Genomic DNA, 22,056 nt, shown 5'->3' on the forward strand with positions numbered 1-22,056 from the left:
TGTGTGCTTTTGTTGTTTTCTTGCTTCTTTATGTTGAAGCACAAGACCCTCACTTTTTCAGGAACCGATACTGGAGCAAGTGTAAGAGTTCCTGCTTCGTATTGTGGAATTTTTGGGTTTCGGCCATCTCATGGTGTCATTTCTACTTCTGGAGTTACTCCTCTGGCACAGAGTTTCGATACAGTGGGTGAGAAATCAATGACATTTTATATTGCAGACTGGCTTAGGAAATTGATTTCTGGTTGTGACAAAAAAAAGTCATGTTTCGGTTTTCCCTCGATTTTATATAACAGGAAAGTAGCTAACTTCTTCCGCTTTAATGATTCATATGCCATCCATGCATTCTGCATTTTTGTTGATTATTACTTGTGACACTTCTGTGTTTAAGTTTTTCTGCAATTCGAAATATAATACTTCGAAAGCTTTACCTATGCAAATGATCTATCTAGCGCTCTAAACAATCGGAAACTATCCTTTTGACACTAACTTCTGATATAGGATGGTTTGCAAGGAATCCTGCGATTTTGAATAGAGTTGGACGAGTGTTACTCCAATTGCCTGACACGGGTCCTGTCATACCCACTCAGTTAATCATCGCAGAAGACTGTTTCCAGCTTTCAACCGTTCCAAGCAGTCGAGTGAAACAAGTACTTGTTGACTCAGTTGAGAAGTTATTTGGGGGTAAGTGATTTGACCGTCTTGTTCTGTTTCATCTCTCGCTGTAAGTATTTTGATTGGCATGAATCGAGTCCAATTTATAATTCCCCGCGTTTTAAGACACAAATAGACCATTAAATTCAGTAGACAGATTATTAAGTGAAAATCATCATTCATTTAATTAAATTGGGTCTCCTGCTGAGATAGGGACAAGCTCATAACATGGAAAGAAGAAGCTCACTCGTTATATCTGCAAATGCAGGTCATGTTATAAAACATGCTAACATCGGGGACGTTGTCAAGGACAAAGTTCCAAGCTTGAACTCTTTCTTGGATAAAGGAAATCCAAGTGAAGAGTACATTATACCGTCATTGGCAGCCCTATCAACCGCCAATCGTCTTCTCGTAAGGTGCTGATTTGGTGGACTTGAATATGAGTGTGATAATTTCTGCATCTTCATCTTGATTAACAAAAATTAAATTTGTCCTTCATATGAATTCCAAATTTATTGTTTGGTTGATAGAATAGGTATGAATTCAAGAGCAACCATGGTGAATGGGTTAGTACAGTCAGACCTGACTTAGGTCCCGGGATAGCAGAACGTGTATGGGCAGCTGTTCGGTCAACAGATGAAAATGTCGATGTTTGTCACTCCGTGATGACTGAATTGCGCGCTGCTCTTACTGACCTTCTCGGGGTACTCTCTCTCTCTCTCTCTCTCTCATCTTTGCACATGCCAGAGTTCATTTTCGGAATCCGTCGCTTCATATCAAATGAGTTCATTTTGTTAGAGTAGAGAGACTGACAAACTGTTATTTGTTAGCATCTTCCTTCCTTTTGCTCTTAAAACGAAACTTTTAGCAGAAGAAATGGATGATACATGCTGTCTCTAATGAATACGTAACACAATCTCTTTGATTTAATTACTCATCAGGATTTCGGTGTCCTCGCAATGCCTACAGTTCCAAGGGATCCACCAAAGCTGCGAATAGATCCTACTACACTCGACGCTTTTCATGCCAGGGCTTTCAGCTTCCTATCCATAGCCGTAGTTTCCGGATTCTGCCAGGTTTTTAAGCCCTTTATCTATCTCTACCTCTCCCTCCCCCTCTCCATGTTTGTATACGACTCATTACGATCTTCTTCTTCGTCATTGACTGCAAGTTTCTTGCGAAAGTTTGTAACTTATTTCTACGTATTTGCAGGTGAGTATACCTCTAGGGATGCACGATAACCTACCTGTTTCAGTTTCCTTGCTGGCAAAGCATGGCTCGGATGGGTTCCTGCTCAATCTTGTCGAGACTCTTTACGACACTCTCAAAGAACACGTCGGGAAGTTGTGAATGTTGACTACAAGATTTTGCTAGTTTGGTATTGTTATGTTAAAAAAAAAAAAAAAAAAAAAAAAAAAAAAAAAAAAAAAAAAAAAAAAAAAACTACTTCTGCTAGGTTTTGAGAATAAATAGCTGTAAAATAAAATTGTTAAGCATTTGATAAATTTTTATTGTAAAAATGCTTATAAAAAAATATATATAATAACATCCAAATGTTTTGTAAACTTTTATATAAAATTAATGTGAATATATTAAATACTAAAAATGATATGACATTTAATATAATATAATAATTGTCAAAGAGAATATTGCACGGGCAAACATTGTTATTCTGTAAAATATGTATGGTTATACTTGCCATTTGAAAATTTCATTAAATGCCCATTGTTCACTATGCTTAGAAATTTTTAGAAGCATAATAGACAATGCTTGTTCTTTTCTATGCTTTTATGTTGCCATTGACAACAGTTTTTTAAATGGTTAGGAGGAGAGAGATTAAGTTGACATCTAAAGCTATGAGTGATTGATTTATAAGTCCGCTTGTCGTAGGTAAGTAATTCGATTTGACGGATGAGAAATATTAAGAAGACTCTGTTCAAAGTGAATTAGGATCCTAGACAAATCATTTTTGTAGGAATTTGGATGATTAATCAATTATGTCCGTTTACATCGTGAGGTTATAAATCATTTTAAATTATTTTATTTAAAATTATATAAACAATACCCAATAAAAACTTACTGCACTATGTGTAATAAACGAACATAATAAATTAATCCTCTAGATCTCTGTACAGAGAATAAAGAAGATCTTTATCCTTCAAAAATAAGATTCTTTATCATCTTCTTTTTTTTTAATCAAATTTTCATACTAATATTATAAAATATTTTACTAAAAATTAGTAGAGAGCCCACTAACAAGCAATAGTCAACGATGAAGGTAGGTAAGGTAAAGAAGAGTGGGCGCTGCTTCGCCATTGGAAGCGGTCTCTACTGACAACTGTGTTGTAGTGCGAGCAGCGTAGTTTCCAACCAAAACCCAAGCGCCCTGCTTATGCTAGTGTAAAGCACGCGGTGCAGTCTCAAAAGCTGGCTCTTGTACTCGTCCATCCGTCAAAATCCATTTACGGTTGGTTTAATATTAGGAAAATTAATGAAAAATGTTCGAAATTTTTTAGTTTTAACAATAAAAAAATAAAAGTTAAAATGAATAATATCAGATTTTACTTTTAAATGTAAAAATATGATTTTTCGTTAAAACTCTCTTTAATATTTATGTTTGGTGCACAAAAATTGATATGGATTGAAGTATATAAGTTAACCCTGCTCCAGTGTCATTATTTACATTGTTGTGATATACTAATCTTGATAGATGGTAGACTAAGAAGACTTATTCCGACCTCAAAATCAGAGATTCGTAATTTGGTTTTCTTGATTGGATGGGAATAGATAATATTCATGATATGTTAGAAAAAGAGATGAGAAAATTATTCATTTCAATCCGAGACTTGTGATTTTTTTATGATAGTGGGTATTAAATTTAACCATAAAAGTTGAAGCAGAAAACTTTTTCTAAGTTAAAAATTTTAAGTTTTTAACTTAAAGATTAGAGACTGTCTTAGAAAGCATTGCAACTATATTTTTCAACCTCAAAACCACTTTTAAATTTTTTTTGCCCAATACTATCAAAAGTGTTTTTGATAATGTGAAAGCGATGTTAATTATTAAAAAAAAAAAGAAACTAATGAAAATAATATGAAAATTTTAAATTCGAACGATACAAGGACAAAATAAAAAATAAAGTAAATAGAGTCAGAATTGATTTTTAGTGTAAAAATTTAATTTTTCATTAAAATGAACGGTATAAGAAATTTTTCATTAAAGTTACCAGAAGTTTTTGGTTAAAGTTATCAGAGAAAAACTTCCAAACAGACTCCCGATTCAATCTGTTCAACAACCCTTTCCAACACTGGGCACCAACCACCCACTAATTGGCTTCGAGCGGAAATGATCCCTACACCATGATCCCCGCAGATGATCCACGCGCCGCCACTGTCATGGAGTCAAAGAAACATGAAAAACAAGAAGCCAAATAAACGAATCAGAAGGCCAACTGTGGTTGGCTGCAACCCAATTACGACTTTCCCACATTAATAAATCAAATGGACTGTATAAATTATCCCCACATTGAACAGATTTAAGTCACCAAGTTCCAAGTTGCAAACTTCCAACCACCGCACTCTGAGACTCTCTGGGGTTCTCAATATTGGCACCAAAATATTTGGTCGCCCCGATTGGAATCATTCAGCTAATTCCAGCAATTACAAAAAAAAGAAAAAAAAAAAAGGAAAGAAAATGGAAGTGAAAGCAAGAGCTCCTGGAAAAATCATACTCTCAGGTGAACATGCTGTCGTTCATGGATCAACGGCGGTGGCTTCCTCCATTGACCTCTACACCTACGTCTCTCTTCGCTTTCCCACTCCCTCTGGTACTCACCCTCTCTCTCTAATCTCTAATCTCTACTGGGTTTCTTTTCATCTGTCAATTTATATGATTTATTCTTCGATGTGACATTTGGTGCGCTTGATTTGGGATGTTATTTGGAAGATATTATATTTGAGTTGGGTTCGTGGGTTTTGCTTAGGATATCATTTTTGGGTTGTGAATGGTTTGCCAATGCAAAAGTTTGCATCTTGGATTCATGGTTTTGATTAAGCTTTCAAAGTGATAGCATTTCCAATCCAAAAGCAAAAGTTTGCGTCTTTTTGTAAGATAAGAATTCAGCTTTTGGGTTGCCTGAAATCAGGGTTTATAGAAACCCTTTTCAGATTCTGGGAATTTCCATTGGGTGAGATGATAGTGTTTCTGAAACTTCTGTTCTGTTTAGGTTTCATGGGGTTTGATTTAACTTTGTGACCGTGTTACCAAAGCGAAAAGTTTGTATCTTTTTTCTGAGCTAAGCTTAACTTTGGTTGTTTTTGTGGATGAATCTGAATGGTTAAACCTGTAGGTTTTAAGTTATGTTTAGAAATCTATTCAGCAACTGGATTACTTGATATCAGGATTTTAAAGAAACCCTTTTTAGATCCTGGAATCTGTTTTCGGACGACCCTGACTGTTGGCCTAGTTGAATTTATAGGGGTTAAGTTATATTAGAAATCTGACTGTTTTCAGGGTCTTAATTTCGAGAATGAGAACATGTAAACGTTTCTGATATGAACATGGTATAAAGTTCATATGTTCAAGTCCAGGTGAATTCTATATGAATCTCTCACTGACCGTCTTTCGCTATTATTCATAGATAATGATGATGCACTAAGACTCCAGTACACGGATATTGGATTAGAGTTTTCATGGCCTATTGGTAGGATAAAAGAAGTCCTATCAGAATTAGATATTCCCAACTCATCAGTTCCAACCTCATGTTCAACGGAGTTGATTAAATCACTTGCTGCTTTGGTTGATGAACTGAAAATTCCAGAGGCAAAAATTGGACTTGGTGCTGGAGTGGTGGCTTTTCTTTGGCTATATGCATCTATCCAAGGGTACTCAACTGTTATTTGTTTGAATAATCGACTACTTTCTGTTCTTGTCGATTTATTCTTATTTTCTCATTCTCTGATTTCTTCTCTTTATGGCTCAGATTTAAGCCTGCTACTGTTGTTATCACTTCAGAACTTCCGTTGGGCTCAGGCCTGGGATCATCTGCTGCATTATGCGTTGCACTCTCGGGTGCTCTTCTTTCTTTCTCAGATTGTGTAAGTCTGGATTTGGGCAACAAAGAGTGGACTACTTTTGGGGAAAGTGAACTTGAATTGCTGAACAAATGGGCTTTTGAAGGTGAGAAGATCATCCACGGAAAGCCGTCTGGAATCGACAATACAGTTAGCACATACGGTATGTTATTTTGTGTCCTGTGCCCAACTCATTATCTTCCTTCATCAATATCTCATTTCTTCTTCTTTTGCTTATGTTCTTGCCTTGAATCTTCGAGTTATAAAGTTCTTGGAATCAGTTAGATAGATAGTTTGTATGGATTAGTACGAAAAGTGTTATGATGTCAAACAGCTACTGGTGAAAAGGAAAATTTTCAATTTACTCCAAGCTACATTTTTTCTTTCATGAAGAGATTCATTTATCTCTATGCATCTACTTCATTGGTGCTCACTAGTACCCCGAAAAATAGTCGTACCAGATCCACATTGTATCTTGAAGTTCAGTTTAGGACTTTTCTTCGGTAAGATAGGAACTCTCTTTAGGTTGATTTGCTTAATCCATTCTTCTCTTCTGCCACCTCTTTTAGTCTTTTGTAAACCAAGCCTACTGTTGGTTCCATCATCCTGTTGTGATTCAGTGAGGAACTGTTCATACTGGCTCATTGTGATTAATCTAGAAACTACTGTTTTTTAATCACCTAAAATTAGTCATTTGGATCTGATATCGCAGTAATTACGAGGTATTCAAATATGCATAATGGTATCTGGTTTCAGACATAGCTCTCCACATAATCTTTTGGCATATTTGTTGGAGTTCAGACGTTAGAGCTATGCAGTATTTTGGTTTCTTTATCTTGTTTGATGCAATGGATCTACTGCTTTTGACGATATCTTAATACGAATCTCTGGTGCAACAGGCAATATGATCAAGTTCAGATCAGGTAGTCTGACTCGCATCAAATCGAACATGACACTCAAAATGCTTATTACCAACACAAAAGTTGGTAGGAATACGAAGGCCTTAGTTGCTGGTGTTTCTGAGAGAACTTTAAGGCATCCGGAGGCCATGGCTTCTGTGTTTAATGCAGTGGATTCTATCAGCACGGAAGTGGCTAACATCATCCAATCGCCCGCCCCCGATGAGCTCTCCATTACTGAGAAGGAAGCGAAAATAGAAGAGTTAATGGAAATGAATCAAGGTTTGCTCCAATGTATGGGGGTCAGCCATGCTTCAATTGAAACCGTTCTTCGAACAACGCTGAAATACAAGTTAGCTTCCAAGTTGACCGGAGCTGGGGGTGGAGGTTGTGTTCTCACACTACTGCCAACCTGTATCCTTTTCATGATTCCCTTTATGTTCTTCAGTACATTATCTCATGTCTTCTCATTTTCCTTCTCTAATAGTGGAGAACAATGAACTGATAGTTAGCTGCACATAAACACGGTTTAGGGTCTGTTTAGAATTTGCTTATAGAAGGGATAAAATTGCTTTTTGACAACTAAAAGCACTTCTAATTACATTTAGCAGAAAAACTTAAGATTGCTTCTGAGTTGTAAAAGTGCTTTATGGAGAAGCACTTGCTATGTGCTTCTTCAAGAACCTCTTCCAAGTGCATTTCCAGGAAATACTTGAATTTTCAATAAAGTTTTCTACATGTTTATAATAAAAGCATTTCTACCAAAAGTATTTATGAGCGTAAGTGCTTCCCACATAAGCAGTCTCAACCAAGTTCGTAGTGTCCCTTTATTCTCTGTTTAGCGTTCACCTAGTTCTGTTGGTGCTTATTTCCAATACCTCGTAAAATGTTTCCTTAACCACATGAATCAGTGCTGTCAGGAACTGTTGTTGATAAAGTAACTGCTGAACTGGAGTCTTGTGGATTCCATTGTTTGACGGCCGCCATTGGTGGAAACGGAGTCGAAATTCGCTTCGGCGGTTCGTTGTAACCTTCCCTCCGAAGCGCTGAGTGTAAGATCTTAAACCTCCATTGCTGACTGGCAGGACTCGAGCTCTATCTGCTGTCTGTAAATTATTTTCTTGTATTCTGAATTTTTATCCGATAAATTTTCGTCTTCCGATTTCTTGGCGAAAATAATTGAAAAAATGGCAATCTGTGCTAGGTCTTGTAACTTCTTGTCACTCGCAGATTTCTTGTGGCGTAAACAAGATTGTTGCTATGGAATTATTTTTATCTTAATCCTCTTAAATCACAGCTTAGCACTGTTTTAACATTGCAAACACACAGCATGTTAGCAGGATAATGTAGGATAATAATCTATCTTGTAAACGATTGTATATCCTCGTGTCCATCTCTTCTTTCGCCATCTCTTCTTTCGCGTCACCTCTTTCTGTTATATAACCAGTTGTATATTGGGCTGGATTCTGTTATATAACCGGTTGTATATTGGAGCCATGCTCCGGAGAGTTTGGAACGATTAAACGCGGATTCTGAGAATCCAACCCATTCTAATGGGATTCTACCTTGTAACGGGTTGTATATAGCTGATGTGGGATTGTTTAGGATCGCTCCAACTCAACCCAACTCATCATAAAACGGTACAGAATTTGTTCCATGCTTTTATTAGCAAAAAGACATGCTCATTTATTTATGAACTTCACACAGTATTGGACATCTGAAACTCTTAGAAGTGCTCTTCCTCAGCTGTTGCATACAGCAGACGTACACAAACCATTTCATGACCCAAAACACACCCAAAAAAAAAAAAAAAACACCAGCCAAAAGAATCCTCCACAAAACCCAATCAAGCATTTACAACAGTTCCACCTGCAAAATTCCACAGATCGTTAAAAAAAAAAAAGTGTTCTCGTACATAAAAACGTAGCGTAAACACAGCCCAAAATACATTTGATTAGTAAGAAATCGTTACCATTAGGATGGAGGACTTGGCCGGTGTAGTAAGAAGAGAAGGCATTGGAAGCGAGGAAGACGTAGCTTGGTCCGACCTCACATGGCTGCCCGGCTCGCTGCATTGGCACTTGGTTGCCGAATTGTGAAACCTCCACCTCATCAAAAGATGCCGGAATCAATGGGGTCCATATTGGTCCCGGAGCTACACCGTTGACTCGAATGCCTCGGTTTACCAGCTGCAATGCCAGTCCTCTTATGAATGCCACAATGGCCCCCTTGGTGGAAGTATAATCAAGCAGCTCGGCGTTTCCTTTGTATGCATTGACTGATGTCGTGCAGATTATGGAGCTTCCTTCTTTCATGTGCTTCAACGCATGCCTTAAGTTCACAATTTCACATCATCATCAAAACTAAAAGGTTTTTAGAGAAGAAACTTCGAGTACACGTGTTATAATATGCTTATGATTGCACGAAGATGGATTAGAGATCGTTTGGTAACAATTTCGGTTATTTTCTTTAAATTACCTGGTCGTGAAGAAGTAAGAAAATATGTTGGTTCTAAAGACCCTCTCCAAACGGGGCTCATCAATCTCTTCCACGGAGCTTGCTTTGTACTGCTCAGCCGCATTGTTAACCAGAATATCAATGCGGCCGTATGCAGCTGCGACTTTCTCAACAACATTCTTGCAATTTTCATCGTATCCGAGATCGGCTGCAAGGGCCATGGGTTCCTTGGCATCAGAAGTCTTGGCCTGTTTGATCATTTGGATTGTGTCTTGTGCGTCCTTGTCCTCTTGTTCCTTCACATATGTGAAGGCCACGGTTGCACCCTCTTGAGAAAAGAGATGGCACACAGATCTCCCTATCCCAGAGTCCCCACCCGTCACCAGCGCTACTTTCCCCTGCAACACTTGAAACATAACTATACATACATACATACATACATACATATATATATATATATATTTATCACTTATGCAAGAAAAACTTATATCCTACACAAGATATCACTGTGACGGTAGCCAACTGCCAAGTGTAAATCAATCACACACTTAACTTTATAACTTTCTCACTTAAAAATTTTCCTACTTCACTTGTAATACCGCCACAGTGTCATCATGGATCAAATGAAAACTAATGAACTTTTATTGGATCACATGGAAACTTAGTGAAATTTTATTGTAAGATGTAATACTTGGAGCTTGTTGGAGGGTTTGTAATCAGGGTTGGTGAACTGAGGGGTGGGGTCCATGGCATGTTCTTTGCCAGGCTGAGCTCCTTGTTTCTGAGGAGGGAACTGCTGCTTTCCACCAGAAGCCATTGTTCTTCTCAAAACTCTCAGAGGACTCTTCAAAGAAGTTGCTGGACAGTAACTTTGGATTTAGGGTTTGGGAAGACACAAATAAAATGCTGGTGAAGATCTGCTTTAGGGTTCTTGATGAGGAGGAAGCTAAACGGGAAAGCACATATGCAATGGTTGTATAAGAGTTTGATAAGGAGGTTAAATAGGAGATTTGAGTTGACACGTGGGGGAGCACGTGGCAGGGAAGGTATCTGTACGTGTCCTGACAGTCGCATGCAGCGTGAACATCTGTTGAAGCGGACAGTAGTGTTGACATGGCCCTGCCTGAAATTAAGGAGAGATTTTTTAATGTGATCGGTATGTTATTATACAATTGGAAGTAGAGGCAGATTCACCTTAGAACAAGGTGGATCAGCCATCTCCTAAAACTCAGAAATTCTCTATGAAAGAACAGGATGCTGCCTTTTTAAAATCTGAGATGCCTAAGAAGTTGCCCATAATGAATAGGCTCTGTAGGTATTGGGTAGGGTAGCTGCTAGCCTTATAACTTTGTACGCTTTGCTATGAGCATGTTTAGATAGACGCACTTGACATATGTTGGCATCTGGTTTCATGCCCACTCAATATCTATTGACATCAATCGACATGCTCTTTCGAAAATTGCTGGCATCTATTGACAGGCTGCAATATGACTTCGCAAATAACTTCAGCATACCAAAACTAGACGAAATGCCTATTTTCATGCCATACCGTCCTAAAAAATTTTGTGGCTCCTTATATTTTTTGAATCCGCCACTTTTTGAAGGGGACATTTTTTTCAACTGTCTATCCGATTGTACCGTAACGTAATCCCTTTTATTTCGAGCGTAAAATCTCTCGAAATCAAGAGTTGTTTACGTACTTCAAGTTTTCATCTGTCATATTAGGGTTCTATGAGCTCGAATATCCCAAAGTTTACTAGAAAAGAACTCTAGTACGTCCAAAGTAATATATATATGCTTTGATATGTTTAGATGTTTTCTCGTATGCTCCGGAGTGCTACTATATGAAATTGTAGTCGTTAAGTTCTTGGTCAAGATATAATGATCTAGTTGTTAATCGAAATGTATAAAATACATCAAAACATAGCATAATTTTTGTATGTTTCATTGTTTTAATCGGTTTGTTGACATGGCCATGCCTGAAGATATTCGAGAGGATTTTCTGAAAGTGATAGGTAGAGAAGCACTATTTGGCTCATCGTATGTGGGGATTATCTCTATGCACTCATGTTTAACTGCCATAATTAACCCCTCCGAGAGTAAGAAGCTAAGTACTTATAAAAAGTAATAGCTAAGATGATGTCAGATAAAAACAAAAGATGATGTGCATCCCGAACAGAAGTTGAAATTGTCGGCATATTTGATCCGTAAGAGAGCCGTTGAAAAAGGGTCTCGAGCCATGCCTTGCATGTAGTACACGTGCCAGGCCGACAGGCCAAGCAACCGATACATGTCAATTAGGCACCAAGTTTGGCATTGTGTAATCGATCAATACTCGAACACCTGGAAAATTGCCTTCAAGAACAAATATGTGAGGCTTTGGCAACTCATATAACAATCTCTCAACTCTCTCTCTCTCTCCCTGGTGTGTTCCAATCTACAAACCTTATTTAACTTCCAGAAAAGGCATTCAGCCGTAGCATTAATTAAAACTATGGCCTCCCTGATCAAACTTAGCATCTTCTTCTTCTTTGTGATTGCACATGCCTTTGTCTTGCTTTCTCCATTGGTGCAGAGTTCTGGTATGCTCTCTCTCTCATCTGTGTTCTTTTGCATGCAGACATGTTAGGCAGTGCATTACTATAAACAGGGTCTCTAGTTTATCTAATTTAAGATATATATGAATGCAATTTTTGTTCTTGGTATGAATGCAATTTTTCAGTTTTAAGGTGTGTTTTTCTTTTTCTCCTTGCATTTGATTACTTGCTATTTTCTAGTACAACTGATGAACTTAATCTGTCAAGATTGTTATAAAAAAGTATTAATGTTGTTGCGTCGCGGACTATGTGAGTGTATCGAGTCCAAATTACATATGCACCGATATTATCCCAGCTTAATCACTCAGACCTATGTGTATTAGAAAATAGCAACAAATTAATATAAATTATTAACAATTAATAACCTAATTCTGATAAAAATCCAAGACTGGGCGTTAGATTGTGAATCTATGATTCACATATATCCTTGGAGATGGCATGCATGCATGTTTAGCAATTAAGTTAGTGATAGGACCATGGTTGTAGCATTTGGTATGATTTTGGAATTTCAGTGGCTAATTAACCATTTTCAAACTTACCATACCTATTTGCCTGCAGATAAGGATGAGGATAGCCTTCTCCAAGGCATAAACAGTTACAGAACCTCACTAAACCTGCCGGCCCTCATCAAGAACGGTAACGCAGGTTGCCTAGCAGATAAAATTGCTGATGACATGGAAGACCAGCCTTGCAGCAGCCCCACCAATGGAGCCAACATTCTGGCAACCTCGCAGACTCCGCTCGCCAATCTTCCCAAGCACTTGGGAAAATGCAAAATCGACGCCAACAGCGCATCAGATGGGGTTATTCTCCCTGTTTGTGTGCCTAAGCTGGTCCCAACTCTGGTACTTACCAATTACACTCACCAACCGCAATTCGCAAAGTATCTGAACGATACGAAGTTCACGGGAGTTGGACTTGGATCTGAGGATGATTGGATGGTGGTGGTTTTGGCCTCAAATACCCCAACTGGAAGCTTTGCTAATGCAGCAAGCTCTTTAGTTTCAACCGTTGGTTTTGGTCATTTCTTGGTCTCCATTTTGGTAGCGTTGTGTGTTATTTTGGTCAGCTGAAGCGGTAGTTGAAAGTTTTGACTGCCCCCTCTCTCTGTTGTTATGTTGTACCAAAATATGTGACTTTTGTAGTTGTTAACTAGGGATTTCGATTGTATGTAATGCCTGAACTAATGAACTTTTATGTTTTCATTTCATGCAATGTTATTTGCATTACATATGTTATGCAATTGAGCCTTCTTTGTAGTTGATGGCTGATCTCAGGGTCTCGGTTCTTTTGACCTGCCTTGTGGGTTAAGAGAGTAAAGGCTACTATTGTAGTTCGACGATGAAGCGGCCTTTTATGTGTAGTTCGATTCACTTAATTTATTACCGTCCTTTCATTTAAAACAATAATTTACCAAATGGAGAGTATCCTTGTAGCTTTGTACTTTGTGGTTTTAAGAAACTTTGCAAGGTTTGTAAGGATTTCGGCACCCCATTGAATAATATGTGTTAGCCTTGCTCCACGTTACCAGTATATAATTACTACCTCACATTAGAAAGTTAATTTAGGAACATTGAAAAAGAATCGGGTCACTCTGTTCGAATGGATCCCTCCAACCTTTTTCATCTCAGGTAAAAACCATTTTCATCTCATCTCGGGTAAAAAGGAAATAGAAGTTAACCAGAACGTTCATTGTACTGTATAAGATTTGTCAACCAGAATTCTCTAGCAAAGAAATTGATGAACCAAAAGGAAAAGAGAACTGGAGAAACATCTCTATCCACTTCTCCAATTTGAGAATAAGAATACCTTGGCAGCCAAGGAACCTTTCAAAAAAGCAAATACGGAAACCCTAAAAGAATATTTGAACCCACAAGCCATCTTTTTATTCCTTCCCCCGGTGTATATTTTTGTGCACCCTCTTCTTGTCACACAGCCATCGTCCTAGCACTAAAACAATGGCCTCCTCCAAACTAAGCTTCTTTCTCTTTGTTCTTGTTCTTGGCTTACTCTTTCTTTCTCATCCAGTATTTTCGAACGGTACACGTCTATCATCTTTCTCGCGTCTCAAAACTTCCGCTATATTTCCGTCTTAGTTCGTTCGAGTGTAATCATTTCTCTAACATCTTATTTTCTTTGCAGATGAAGAAGACGATCTTTTCCAAGGCCTCAACAGCTTCAGGAAATCCGCAAACCTGCCGGAATTTAAGAAGAACGACGATGCAGCTTGTCTAGCTGATGAACTCGCCGACGAGCTAGAAGACCAACCGTGTTCTAGCGCACACTACATCATCGAGCCAGGCAACTTACCCAGGTTCCCGAGCTTCGAGAAGCTCGTTAAAAAGTGCCATATCGACATCAACACGACAACAGCCGCCATCATTTGGCCTGTTTGCGTGCCGGATTTGGACGAGGATCTTGTGCTCAACAACTACACTCACTCACATTCCTCAAAATATCTGAATGATTCCAAGTATTCAGGAGTTGGGATTGGTTCTGAGGATGATTGGATAGTTGCTGTGTTGACCACCGACGCAGAAAGTGGAAGCTTTTCTGGAGGCGCTGCTTCTTTGGGTGCAATCGGCATGTTTCAATACATGACGGCTGTTTTGTTGGGGTTGTTCTTGGTTTTAATGTGCTGAATTGGTATTCTATTTTCTATTTTATTGTGTTGGAAAAAGTAATGTGATTATTTTTTCCCTTTGATCTTTACACATAATATCTTAATAATAATGTGCTACACCTCCTTTCTGTTTTTTTTCTTCTTTAAATGATTAAGTAATGGCTTCGTCGACACGTTCCATCTTTTTTGTAGTCGAAAAAATTTATAGAGGCATTTCAACCACCTTTTATTCATCATCGTATAATTCACGAGCTTCAAGAATTTAATTCACAACATGTCATGTGCAACAACTCCTATTTATTTCGTTTAAATTATTTGTTAATGCCATTTATTTCTCAATTTTCAAACTTTTAATGGGTGAAAATGACTCTGAAAGGAACAAAACGCAAAGCTTGATCTTATACTTGTTAATCTATTGAGACAGAGTTTTTTTTTTTATTTGCCTTTAAAGTTTCTATAATTTTACAAGACTGGTGTTCAATTCTCAACTACTGTAATTTACCATTCTATGCTTTCCTTGTGATAGTTTCAATTTCTCAATCAAATTTGATTTTTGTCATCCTTAAATAAAGTCTGATATTCAAGTGGGTTACATGAAGTAAGATTCTATTCCTCCCTAATTTCTATTTCTTTTTCTCTTTCTTATTTGAACAGTTAAGATTACGTCATATTAATATTTTGTGTTGACTTTTACAAATAGAAAAAGACAATGAGAAAAGTGTAAGAGGAGGGAAGAAAAGTGGAGGAGATTAAGAGGGAAATAATCATACTCTAGCTTCAGGAAGGTGGGTCAGCTGGGACTAGAGAAGGGTGATCATTGTGGGATGGGTGGGTTCAGTCTTTAAATTTTTTATCTGATATATTTTCGTGAATTCAAAAAATCAAGAAAGATATGAAAAAGAGGTGAAGTTTAAACTTTACTTCATATTGTCGATATTTCTAACACGCGTTTGACAAATTCTAAAGTTTCATTTTAAAATTTCATCATTTTCATTGAAAGCAACCGATATCATTAACTACGATATTCGATATATTCGTCAATATTTTCACAAATTTACATATCAATATATTCATTGATAACGATATTTTAACACTGGGTGTGAGTTGTGGGTTGACTGGGTTATGGGTTGGGTGGTATTTATTTACTTATTTTTAATTTGAATTTTTATTTTTTATAATCTTATTTTATTTATTTTTTATTTTAAGTGCCCCTAAGTTAATGGAGTTTTGGATGAAATGTAGATAAATTTAGCAGCAAGAGAGAATTTAGCTGTAAATCAAAATTCAATGAGGTAATTCACCGGTAAAACAAATTCTGAATCTCTTTTATTAAGATCATCGGATTAAATAATTCGAATTCTTAAAATTTGATTTAACGGTTAAAATTATTATAATTTTTAAATAATTCTTATTTTTAGCTGTTGGATCAAATTTTAAAACTTCTGATGACTTGATCTGGTGATCTTGGTGAAATAAATCCAGAAATGATATTTTTCCAAACAAATCGAGCTGAGCTTAGCTGGATTGGGTCCTTATCCACGTCATACTCCCACATGCAACAACGAGATCTGAACCAGCGCAAAACGGAACATCCCTCCATAGACGCACAGAAGCACAGAGAGAGGCCCACACACAGAGCTTCAAAGCCCTCAGAGCCATGGCGGAGGTCGACGACGCCGGGGGCTTCGGAGACTTCAAGTTCTTCACCGCCGTCGATCCCAAGCCCAAGATCAACGGACGAGATTCGACCGTCTCGGACGACGATTGGGGCGACTTCGTAACGGACAGCACGAGTCAGATCAAAGCTCAGGCCGTGCCTTCCAATGGAATCACGTACTCCCAGTCACCTCCCTCCCAAATACCCGTCGACCCTTTGGGGTTTTGCGTTCCTAATGGGTCGGCGCCGACCCGAACGGAATCAGAGCCAATCCGAGTTGAGACTGAGCCCGCGAAGGTTGATAAGACTCGGTGGGTAAAGCCGCAGGGAGCTTTGCCGCTATCGTTATTTGGGGAAGAGCAGGAAGAGGACTCCGGTGCGGGCGAGTCCAAGGTTGGGGACGTTGCAAACGAAGGATTTGCGAAAAAGGAGTCGATTTTGAATGTGAGAAGTGTTGGGATCGATGATTTGATTTCAAACTTGTACGGTCATAATCCAAAAGTCGTGGTTCGAAATGGGTCGGATTCGAATTTCGGTCCCGGAGGTCTCAATTCAACAAAAAAGGGGTTGGATTTCAGTGCAAATGGGATGGATTTGAAGTTTAATGCTCCCATTCCGAACGGAAATGGGAAATTTGGTGGTTTGAATTTTGGTTCGAATAGTTTTGATTTGAAGTTTGATGATGTGGATTCGAATTCAAATGCAAGTGTGTCAAATTCGGGTTCTGGTGGTCCTCATACGGTAAAAAACGGATTGAATTTCAGTGCAGATGCATTGGATTTGAAGCTTGATGCTCTGGTTCCGAAAGAAAATGGGACATTGGGTGGCTTGAATTTGGATTCGAATGGTTTTGATTTGAAATTTGATGGGGTAGATTCGAATTCAAATACACATGGGTTGAAGTTGGATTTGGTGGAAGGAAATGGGGACTTTGATGAGGAGGATGATGATGGTTGGGAATTCAAAGCTGCGGATTTGAAGGTAAAAGTTGTTTTCTTTGGTGATTTGATGATCTTGTTTATTAAGTCTGGACTCTGTTTGGTTGCTGAGAAAACTGAAGTGAGAAAAAAATTAGAACTTCCCTCTCTCTGGTTTGAAATGCGTACTGAATTCTAGGCGGATTAGTGAGGAACAATTCGACTGGATTTTTAGTTTTCTTATAAGCTTTGATGAAGATTACATGGAGCATTGGAAAAACTATGATCTTTGCATTTGGTACTGTTTGTTTATTTTACTCATTGCTTTAATTTTATTCTTCATATCAGGAACAAGGGGTTGTGGAAGTAGCAGGATCGAAAGCAGAATCAAATGCACACGCACGACCAGGAATCCAGGCGGGTATTGTTTATTGTTGCATGTCTTCATTGTCTTGTTTAGGTGTAGTTTTTGTGTCCCACCATGGAACTTCTCTTTGAAAAGCAGAACTTACTATTTCAATCACCCTCTGTTTCTCTGTTGTGATTTTTCATTTGCACACTCAAATGGGGGACTTAGATTTTCTATCTAAATCGAATACTATAGCATGCCATTGGACTTTTCAAAAAAAAAAAGCCTGTTCATTTGGTCCACCGAGTCTGACATTTCTCATTTTGAAGGTTGATGAGAAGTGGCAAGCAAATACTGGAGGAAGTGGATTTAGTGAGGGATTTTCATTTGATTTCAACCCAAAGCGTGTTACTCAGCATAATTTTTTCTTCGACCCACTTTCGAAAAGCAAGCAGAACAGTGCTGCAGATATACCCAATTCTACTCCAGTTAATGGAAATCTGTGGGAGTTCAAGGGTGCATTTTCAGAAACTGGAGCAAAACATAAGTTGGTGAGTCAGTTTTTTCTTTCTTTTTTTTTTTTTTTTTTTTTTGGTATTTCTGATCTGGTTGACTGAGATGTTGACTATCAAAGAGTGACTTAAAATTTTGGTTGTAGGAAGAGGCAAAGGCTGCCAATCCTGCTGGTTTTGGCGCCCGTGCTCATAATGATTTTTTTGCTGCATTTCAAGGGGATTCCCACAAGTCTGGAGAAAACTTTGCATTTCCTTTTATCCCGACTTCTAGCATGAAACATGGTGTAATCTCAGATTCACATTCCAGTGGCAAGAAAGAGGACATTGAAAAAGAGTTGAGTAGTTCTCCTGATGTTAGGTCTGATGACAATTTTTGGGAATTGAACAATGCATTTTCCGAATCTGGATCAAAGATTGAGGTAGATGATTCAGTCTGACATTGATTTGTATTTATATGCATGTTTTTTCTTTTACATTAGAAACTTTTGAGGAACTGGAATTGACTTATATTAATTTTGGGTGTAGGGGGAGTTAGTGGTTGGCGGTAATCCTCCCGCCAATATAAAACCATCTGTCATGGGTTTTGAAATCCAGGTACTCACGTCACTCCTGATCTTTCTTTTATTGACACAATCCTATATGTTTTTGAGATATTTATTTTGTTTTGCTTATCATCTGTCGTTGTTCACTTTAAATAATTTGGAGACAGAAAAATTCAACTGTCGCATGTTCTTGAATCATCTAAGTTAGCAACTTTACCATCTTGGTGTTAATGTCGTTGAATTAGTATACTCTATAATTCCTCGGTCTAGCTCGATTTTGCCTCATCAATGCTTAAGCTCTCATTAACAAATTGACAATTGTGCTTGTGGTGTTGAAGTTTTTTGTTCATTTATGCTCTGTGAGCAAATGCTTCATACTAATTTTCAATTGTTTTCCCTTCTATTTTACAGCATGATGAGGTAACATTGGAAAATCATCGACGAGCCTTGCCCTTGTCCATTTTTGGAGATGATGAACTAGAGACTGATGATTCCTCAATTCAACAAAATATTTCTTCTCTTACCACTGCATCCCACCAAGTAAATACCAACAAAAGCCCTGCGTCCAATCTATCCATCACAGATCTAATATCAAGCTTATACAGTCAAGTGGACCAGAACACTAACACAATCCATGCGCCGAAACCAACTGAAAATATTATGGATCCTGCCCCAACCTTTTTGGAATCCAATTTTGGTGGTGATGATTTTGATGAAGATTCTTGGGAATTTAAGGATGCTGTTTCAAGTGATCAAAACCAAACCTCTATTGCTACTCTTGAAGATTCACCTCACGATTCTTCTACTAAAGTCCATCTAGATAATTATGTGGATTTATATTGCAAATTGAAGGATGAAACATACGGTCTTGCACTCTACCATCTTGAAAATAAAAAGGTTAGTAATTTACTCAGACAAACTTTCTGTTACGAAATTTTAACAGTATTAAGTATATGAAATGTGCATTTTTTTAGAAAGCTCAAAGTGGTGCTACTCTTTCTGGTGAAGATACAACAATAAAGACTATGGAAGAGGAAATCCAGGTTTGTTATGTTTGTAATTTTGTAATAACTTCTTGTTGTAGCTTTTGTATAATAAGTTTCATTAGAGGATTACGTGGACTTTTTAACTTCTTGTATGGCTTTATAATACTTCTTTCGTGTTTGGACTATCTTGAGAATCATCATGTGTGAATAGCATTAAGTGTGAAAATCAGGAACTAACGTTGGTGGATTTCATATTTCTGTTAAATAATTGAATATTCGGCTTAATAATTACTCAATTATTTTTTGTTTGAGATTTGAAACATTCTTACAGAGACCAAATGATATGAGTATAAGATGGTGCTTAAGTCAGTAGTTTTGTGGGGCTTAACACTTTGTAAGTTAGTTTTTCCTAACTTCTTATGGTCTCTTGTTATAGAAATTGTACAATGAAATGCATCAACACAATATGATCTCCGATCAATTCCAGTCAGGGAATCTTTCATCAAGAAATACACACATTCAAGAAGTTCGTAAACTTCTACAGGATCCAAAGTTCCAAGTTCTTGAATCCGAATACCAGTTGTCACAAAGGTTGTCATTGGTATGTATCTTTGCATTGATATGACGTAATGAAAACTTTTGTTATAACGTGGACTTTGCTTGACACTGCTTATACTTTGGCTTTGATAGGCAGAGAATGATTTGAGATCTGCCGTTGAACTTTCAAGACTTGCAGCATCCACGTTAAGGATTCTTAGATTGGGATCAACTGAGCAACAATCTAACTACATTTCCACCTGGTCTCGAATAGTCTCCTTTTGCGCTGAAGAGTTGAAACATGGTTCTCTAATTTGGAGGCAATCATTAGAAGCGAATGTTCAGAATCAAATACTATCTGAACCTCAAGGTACCCCATAAAAAATTGTTGTTGATGGATTTCATAGTTTATGTTACTTCTTAAATTTTCTGATTAATTTTTTGTTTTTATCTTTTGTGGAAACACAGGCAAGCAGTATATCGTTGCCCTTGGAGAAATTTACAGAGTAGTTTTAGTTCTTGAAGCATCTGCCAAACTTTACGAGTCATGGATTCTATTACATTCTTCAAACTGTTTTACCTTTTTTTCTCTTCTAAACGAGTGCTCTACTTTATGGTCAAGTTCGGGACTTGATGAAGCTCTCAAGAGCATTTCGGATGCGATTGATTTTAAATATGATGAGACCGTTGCTGCACTACTAGATTCCATGACATACATTCATCATCTGGATGCATTTGCTCTCCAAAACCAAGTTGTTGTTAATGGCCAAGAACCTATTTGCTCGCTGTCACTATTAACTGCAGGAACCGTGCCAGGTATGCTGAAGTTGATTTTAATCACCAATGTCATTTCATTACACCTGGCCATGTGATGAATCTCTCTCAACTCTTTTGGTGCTTGCATCGTACATGTCCGGGAAACTTTTATCCAGTTTAACGATCCTTACCAGACATCACACAACACTAAATTCTTTGTTGCTCTCATTAAGATTTGATTATTTGAGTCAAACTAGTAACATTGTGGAAAATTTCTAAATATTTAGAGATACTTTAGTGAGTTTGAAGTAGTCCCTTTTCAGCTTACCTTTTGTGCAGCGTTAGTATGTTGAAACTGTTGGTAGTTTGGTCTTTACTCTTTTGGGTGATAAACTAGGATACCTGAGATGCATACTTGATTTACGTCACCTAGTAAACTCGGTCCTTCTTCTCTCAAGAAAAGTGTCATAACACTATTAGCAGTATAGGCGCATCCGCTCACAAGTAAATGTGCAAGCAACATATTACATCTTCACATCTGAAATCCTCCCTATATTTTCATATTCATCTCGAACCTATGTTTTGTGTTTCTACTCTTTTAATGTATATGTTTTGTGTTTCTGCCCTTTTAACATATATGTTTTGTGTTTCTGCTCTTTTAATGTATTAGTTGGTTTGTATGTTTCAGGTATTAAAATGGTGATGTGGAATGGGGAAAACTACTTATTGACGCTTGCGAACTTGTGGGCAAATTTAATTAGTCCTAATCCTCCAGAATTGCCCCACTTGAGTTTTAGCTGATCGCAAAATCATGCTGGAGGAATATGAGGACTTTTGACATGCTCTGTGGCTGAAAATAGCCGCTACATCACTCTGTTCTCTCTAGAATGTGGCCTTGCCGGACTGAAAAAGCATGATGATCATTCGGAAAGAACGGTAGTGGCTTCCCAACAACACGATTAGGAAGAAATCTGAACCGAAAGACAGTAGGCTGCTCAGTTTGATCCAACCAAACCGTTATCTGATTCTTGTGTTTCAAGCTTGCCATTCATTTTTGTGTAGCTATTGTACGATAGTGATTCGATGTAGAAATTGTTTTGTATCTGTGTACTTATGTTTCCGAAGTTAAAACCGGGTGAATGAGGAAAGCATCCTAAAGCCCAGTTTTAGAATTTTGAAACGAGGAAGAAAAATAGGATGTTACACATGTTGGTGCATAATGGAAATAGAACTTTTTTGTGGTGTAGTACTTAATAATATACTTTGTATTGGGTTTATGGAAAAGGATCCTCCTGTGATCGTTTATCGTACATCGTGCGATCAGTTTTCGTTGAGTACTATTTATATTTAATTTAAAATTTAAAATTTAAAATGAATTTTGACCGCACGATGTAAGATGAACGGTTATGATCATAGGATTCTCCGGATCCCAAGGAAAAGGATTCAGCGATGATCCTTTTCCTGTGTTTATAACATGGATGAGCTACAAGGTTATATA

The 22,056-nt window shown here is 37.7% G+C and overlaps 6 protein-coding genes across 7 annotated transcripts in view; 5 read left to right on the forward strand and 1 right to left on the reverse strand.

Moving 5' to 3' along the window:
- LOC137745267 (amidase 1-like) overlaps positions 1-2,216 on the forward strand; it is a 33,688-nt gene extending 31,472 nt beyond the window's left edge. For both annotated transcript variants that reach the window (XM_088681323.1, XM_088681322.1), the window contains 6 exons: positions 62-187; positions 499-681; positions 920-1,067; positions 1,187-1,355; positions 1,593-1,727; positions 1,864-2,216. In XM_088681323.1, coding sequence (XP_088537449.1) covers positions 62-187; positions 499-681; positions 920-1,067; positions 1,187-1,355; positions 1,593-1,727; positions 1,864-2,001 — 899 coding nt within the window. In that variant the 3' untranslated portion in view covers positions 2,002-2,216. The remainder of the gene's footprint in view (positions 1-61; positions 188-498; positions 682-919; positions 1,068-1,186; positions 1,356-1,592; positions 1,728-1,863) is intronic.
- A 1,704-nt stretch (positions 2,217-3,920) lies between these two features.
- Positions 3,921-7,903, forward strand: LOC137745268 (mevalonate kinase). The gene is made up of 5 exons (XM_068485186.2): positions 3,921-4,477; positions 5,291-5,534; positions 5,633-5,886; positions 6,623-7,036; positions 7,534-7,903. The coding sequence occupies exons 1-5, from the start codon at positions 4,345-4,347 to the stop codon at positions 7,650-7,652; spliced, it is 1,164 nt and encodes a 387-aa protein (XP_068341287.2). The 5' UTR covers positions 3,921-4,344; the 3' UTR covers positions 7,653-7,903.
- Positions 7,904-8,282: 379 nt separating this feature from the next.
- LOC137744653 (NADPH-dependent aldehyde reductase 1, chloroplastic-like) lies at positions 8,283-10,051 on the reverse strand. Its single transcript, XM_068484424.2, has 4 exons — positions 9,771-10,051; positions 9,101-9,477; positions 8,595-8,953; positions 8,283-8,491 (listed from the first exon to the last, which is right to left on the reverse strand). Exons 1-4 carry the CDS (start codon positions 9,894-9,896, stop codon positions 8,469-8,471), a joined length of 885 nt encoding a protein of 294 aa, XP_068340525.1. The 5' UTR covers positions 9,897-10,051; the 3' UTR covers positions 8,283-8,468.
- A 1,336-nt stretch (positions 10,052-11,387) lies between these two features.
- LOC137744682 (putative GPI-anchored protein At5g19250) lies at positions 11,388-12,919 on the forward strand. The gene is made up of 2 exons (XM_068484452.2): positions 11,388-11,661; positions 12,235-12,919. The coding sequence occupies exons 1-2, from the start codon at positions 11,574-11,576 to the stop codon at positions 12,747-12,749; spliced, it is 603 nt and encodes a 200-aa protein (XP_068340553.2). The 5' UTR covers positions 11,388-11,573; the 3' UTR covers positions 12,750-12,919.
- A 659-nt stretch (positions 12,920-13,578) lies between these two features.
- On the forward strand, positions 13,579-14,431 carry LOC137744054 (putative GPI-anchored protein At3g06035). The gene is made up of 2 exons (XM_068483915.2): positions 13,579-13,716; positions 13,819-14,431. The coding sequence occupies exons 1-2, from the start codon at positions 13,635-13,637 to the stop codon at positions 14,316-14,318; spliced, it is 582 nt and encodes a 193-aa protein (XP_068340016.1). The 5' UTR covers positions 13,579-13,634; the 3' UTR covers positions 14,319-14,431.
- Positions 14,432-15,810: 1,379 nt separating this feature from the next.
- LOC137745721 (uncharacterized) lies at positions 15,811-21,868 on the forward strand. Its single transcript, XM_068485724.2, has 11 exons — positions 15,811-16,937; positions 17,222-17,290; positions 17,552-17,773; positions 17,881-18,156; positions 18,263-18,331; positions 18,691-19,176; positions 19,254-19,322; positions 19,702-19,866; positions 19,956-20,172; positions 20,271-20,618; positions 21,247-21,868. The coding sequence occupies exons 1-11, from the start codon at positions 15,957-15,959 to the stop codon at positions 21,357-21,359; spliced, it is 3,015 nt and encodes a 1,004-aa protein (XP_068341825.2). The 5' UTR covers positions 15,811-15,956; the 3' UTR covers positions 21,360-21,868.
- Positions 21,869-22,056: the final 188 nt, after the last annotated feature.

This window comes from Pyrus communis, chromosome 12 (genome assembly GCF_041283825.1).
Source record: "Pyrus communis isolate YQ-2024b chromosome 12, ASM4128382v1, whole genome shotgun sequence".
NCBI lineage: Eukaryota > Viridiplantae > Streptophyta > Magnoliopsida > Rosales > Rosaceae > Pyrus > Pyrus communis.